This window comes from Egretta garzetta, unplaced genomic scaffold (genome assembly GCF_000687185.1).
Source record: "Egretta garzetta isolate BGI_Z169 unplaced genomic scaffold, ASM68718v1 scaffold215, whole genome shotgun sequence".
Taxonomy (NCBI): Eukaryota; Metazoa; Chordata; class Aves; order Pelecaniformes; family Ardeidae; genus Egretta; species Egretta garzetta.
The window spans coordinates 6,519,156-6,524,470 of NW_009259719.1; the positions used below are offsets into that span (position 1 = coordinate 6,519,156).

General features: G+C 38.3%; 1 protein-coding gene across 1 annotated transcript in view; it reads right to left on the reverse strand.

Moving 5' to 3' along the window:
- The window catches only part of PBRM1 (polybromo 1), a 66,277-nt gene that overhangs the window by 16,450 nt on the left and 44,512 nt on the right, over positions 1-5,315 (reverse strand). The window contains 2 exon segments of the mRNA XM_035894851.1: positions 3,061-3,271; positions 4,496-4,679. Coding sequence (XP_035750744.1) covers positions 3,061-3,271; positions 4,496-4,679 — 395 coding nt within the window.

Genomic DNA, 5,315 nt, shown 5'->3' on the forward strand with positions numbered 1-5,315 from the left:
ATCCTGAAACTGTGGCCATGTTACTAACTCCTACTTGTCACTTTGAGCCCCACAGTTCAACAGTCTTCTCGCAGCTAAAAACAAAGGTTCAGAGATACCAAGATGCTTAAAAAGTCTTGCTCATCAATTTAAGCCAGGCTGCAGATAAACTGAGGCATACTTGTATGTTATTCCAGTCTTCACTTTATTCATCTTCAAATGGCAATCCACCCTTAATGTTTTCATTATGAACCTAAAGACATCACTTGTGGTTTTGGGAGGAAGTCTCCTAGGTTTGTTTCTAAGATGGAAGAAGTGAAGAAAAATCCACACAGGTTCTGGGATGACACACAGGGCATGGACAACTCATCCAGGCTTCTCAGTCAAGCCCACATAGCCAGATGGAGAGTTCTCTATTCAGAAACAGGAAAATCTAAAGATATATTTGGTGTCTTACACATCTGCACTTAGACAGGTACAAGTTTATCAGCTGGTTTGCCTTTATAGTGCTTGCAACAGTTTCGATAACAGCAATCTAATGTAAAAGCCTACCCATCAGTTTGGAAGGGCAAACAGGACTTTAAGAAACTATAAGAATTCTGAATTTGGTTCTTGTATTCTCCATTCTTTTACATCTCTGATACAACCATTTTTAAATGAACAGAATATTTTTCATTTGAGTCAGATAACTGCATATGCTGTCTTAGGTGTCTTAGGAGAAGAAATAAACCAGGACCCCTTTTATGCCTTTTCTCAGCCATATTGCTAAAGCAAAAAATGTAGTTTCACATCTTTTTCTTTTTTAGGTTCGGCTCGATTCACAGCAAACTGCATCAGGAGAGCATCATCCACCTATTTGTCAAGCTCCACAATACCACGTATTCACTTGTCTTGATTCCTTTTATCCTTAGGTGTAGTAAGAGTTTCTTATTTATCAGAAGAAAAAAAAAAGTTTAAAAGTTTTGGGGTTTAACAGTCGTTAAATAAAATTCCATATGTTTAAGACACCATGAAGCAAACACATGCTTTTTACCTAGGATTTCTGCTGAAAAAGACACTTTTCACTAGGGACATAAATAGAACAGATTATTTGAAGAAGCAAGTTTATTTCTGTGCTGTATGTTAGTTATCTCTCCACCAGCGTTAAATTGTGCTCTGAATGCCAACTCAGACACAACATGCCTTTTCCTTCCAAATCAGCAGTATGAGGAATCTGCCAGGGCAACTCTGTATCATCATTCACTTCTTATCATGTATTGCTTTTGATCCTTTTTGGTTTTCCTTATTTGTTTGGTTTGGAGGTTGGTTTTTTGGGTTTTTTTGTGTTTTTTTTTTTTACTTCAAGTTCTAAACTTCAGAGTTCACATCTGTCTAATGGTATATACACACACATCAGATATATCAATTGAGCTCAACTTCCCACCAGTTATCCTGAAATCTCTGCAAGACTGTCCCATTATAGACAATTAAAAAAAAAAAAGAAAAGCAACTATCAACCTGGCTTTTTAAAGAGATACATGTCAGTTTTTAAATAAAACTTCAAGAGAATCTGTGTATAACACAGCTATGTATAAACACAGAAAGCAAAGGAGATGGAAAGACAATGAATGCTGCAGAAGGCAGTTTGAGGACATCTTTAATGTCCAACGAGCCCTATTTAAACTGCTTTCAGCAGCTGCCATGCTTGACAACAGTAACATTTTGATTTGTAAAAAGTTACCTTCCCCTTCCTAAAGCGTTACATTAAGTTGGTTAATGCTGGTAACATGCTTTCTATTTGTAATACTCTGCCAGAGTTTTCATGCTACTTATGAAATTCAGCACGTTAAACAAGAGCAGCCAGACAACCTCGCGCAGAAAAATGCATCCAAGCTAAAGCTTTCAATTTCATTGACTATTTTGTCCTGGCTTCGGCTGGATAGAGTTAATTTTCTTCCTAGTAGCTGGTACAGTGCTGTGTTTTGGATTTAGTACTAGAATAATGTTGATAACACACTGCTATTTTAGTTGTTGCCGGGTAGTGCTTAGTCTAGCCAAAGACTTCTCAGCTCTCAGCTCTGCCAGGTGCACAAGAAGCTGGGAGGGGACACAGCCAGGACAGTTGACCCAAACTGACCAAAGGGCTATTCCATACCACATGACGTCCTGCTCAGTATGTAAGTTGGGGGGAGAAAAAGGAAGGGGAGGACATTCGGAGTGATGGCGTCTGTCTTCCCAAATAACCATTACACGTGATGGAGCCCTGCTTTCCTGCGGATGGCTGAACACCTGCCTGCCCGTGGGAAGTGGTAATTGAATTCCTTGCTTTGCTTTGCTTGTGTGCACGGCTTTTGCTTTCCCTATTAAACTGTTTTTATCTCAACCCACGAGTTTTCTCGGTTTTACTCTTCTGATTCTCTCCCCCATCCCATTGTGGGGGGAGTGAGTGAGCAGCTGCGTGGTGCTTGGTTGCCATCCGGGGGTTAAACCAGTTTCCTATCTGTTTATCAGCAAATTAATACTAAAGCTTCTAGGACTTCCATTTTTTCTATCTTTTTTAACAAGTTCTTACTTCCAAGTAAGAATGGTAACTTCATACTAAAAAAGTGATTTTTTTTTTCCTTTTGAGAATGATGCACAGCATTTTCTAAAAATGTAGCAAACTGTAACACTCAAAATGCTAGCTTCTTTCAAAATATAAGGAAAAACTTAAAAATGGGCATTAGGTAAATTTACAATTACAATTAAACCCTTACATCCCAACTTTATATTTAATATAAGGACCTGATACTTCTGAACAAGTGTCATAGAAAAACCTACTAATTAGAAGTAATGTTAGCATATCATACAAAAGCGTACCCTAGATTTTCCTCAACTGAATAATCTCCTTTAAAAATAGTTTAATGGACTTAAATATTATCACCTGGATACCATACTGGATATGCTAAAACCGTTCTGTGTAATTTATTCCATAGACTCCTAAACTGAAGTATAAATCTCTTCTGTGTGTACGATAAAACGATACTGTTTCTTCGTTTATTTGGGTTGGGGAAAAAAATGCAGAATATGAAGGTTTAAAGGTTTCTCAAGGGAGATCCTTACCTGTGGAGGAGTATAAGGCATTATATCCAAGTCACTGGTTAGTGGGGTCTGAAGCTGAGGCATAGAAGGTGTTTCAGTCATATCACCTTCCTCTTCTCCCATCTCTTCCATGTCCTCATCGCCTCCTTCCAACTCAGCAAATTTTGCTTCTAGCTGCTGAATCTTCTTTTCCAGTAGTGGAGATGGTTCCTTCTGAGGAACTATGGGTTTTCTGAAAGGTGGAGGAGGAAGATTAAAAGCAGATGAAAACACACTCATACTTTACAGGGAATATCATATATTTGTAAAGAGAAACCCAACTTTTCTTCCTTTATCATTGAAAAACATGGAAACAATGGTGACTCAGGATGTGCCTGCACTTCCTTTCAGAACATGGAACAGGAATCATTCAGTGGCTATGGACAGTGTTTCATCTCAGTCACTTGTTCAAAGGATTTTTTTTTTATTTTATTTTGTTATTTTTTATGAGTTAGAACAGGATTTCAATGCAGCAAATACTTCATTTCTGCAATAGAAGGCAGTTAACACCACATCTTCCTTAGATTTTACATTTTACCTAAATTAGAACTTAATCTTTTTATTAATATCAGTGTTCACCAACTGGAAAGCTATTTGTTACCCATAATGAGGACTTAAGTATTTTAACGACATCCAAGGGAATTTACCAATCTGATAATGTAACAACTTTTACTAAAGTCAGGAGAAGAAAACAAAAACATCCCCTGGTATTAAGACCATGAAAAGACTGATGTTATCTGGACAAAAGTGTGTTTAGTCAAAATTCATCTTCTCCTACAAATATCACTTTTATATATGTATTGGGTCTGGCTGGGATGAAGGTAATTTTGCTGTGTTTTGGATTCATGACCACAACAGTGTTGATAACACATCAGTGTTGCAGTTATTGCTGAACAGCATCAGCACATTGTCAACGCCTTTTCTTTTTCCCACTCTGCCCCTCCAGCAAGTAGGCTGGGGTGGGCAAGAAGCTGGGAGGGGAGACAACCAGGACAGCTAACCCAAACTGACCAAAGGGATAGTCCATGCCATATGTTATCATGCTCAGCAATAAAAGCTGGGGGCAAGGAGGAGGAGGAGGGGACGTTTGGGGTTATGGCATTTGTCTTTCCAAGTGACCATTATGCATGCTGAGGCCCTGCTTTCCAGGAAATGGCTGAACATCTGCCTGCCAAAAGGAAGTAGTGAATTAATTCCTTATTTTGCTTCGTTTGCGTGTGCGACTTTGCTTCACTCTTAAACTGTCTTTATCTTGACCCAGGAGTCTTTCTTCCTTTCGCCCTTACAATTCTCTCCCCCATCCTGCTACAGGGGAGTGAGTGAGTGGCTGGGTGGGGGCTTAGCTGCCAACCAGGCTCAGTTCACCACAATACAGAAGAGTGCTCAGGTGACCCCCACATTCTGATCACATTTTTACCTAAAATAGTATATTTCGTCATCTACAACTTTTGCAGAGAGTGAAAACCTCTTCAGCCCTTTAAATTTCTTCATTTGTTTGTCACTTTCATTGTAGCGGCTCTCACACAGAAAAACATCATTTTCAGAGATTTCTGTTGGTCTGCAGGAGAGGAAGTCTTTGAACGACAGAACTGCACATTTTCCTGCAGAAATGAAAGAGCTGGTTAAGAAGGCAGCCACACTTAAATATGTTTTACAAAAAGTGTGGAAACTCAATTTTTTGCCAGTCTCATAAATCTGGAAGATTCCTGGTATTTGGTGCAACTATGGAAAATACACCAATCAATATCCCTATTAAATAATGCCACTCATGAGAAACCTACACTAACTTAATGCACATTTTGGATTTTTTTAAAGAACAAGAAAACCTGCAAAATAACAAAACCACATGATCACTATTCAGTTAACTATATTTAGCACAGAATTATAACTACAAAACAAAGTACATAGTCACCATCTTATGCAACAAACCAAATTTCAGCCTCCTTCTGGACTGACTTTCCAGGTAACACATACTGGAATAATTATATTAATAAGCGAGAATAAGGTAGCTTTCTGTTCTCTAGCTGCAGACTAGAGATGTCTTTGATATCATACATGCAATTTCCTTATTGTAAGAAAGCTTCCTTATAGTGAAAATTCTCACTATAGGTCCCAAAACCAGGAATGCATATTAGAAATGGCCTGAATAATCTCTCCTCCCTCACTCAATATGAAAAAAAATATACTTGGAATTAAGCATAAACATAGCTATAAATCACTTCAGATTGTATAGGGAA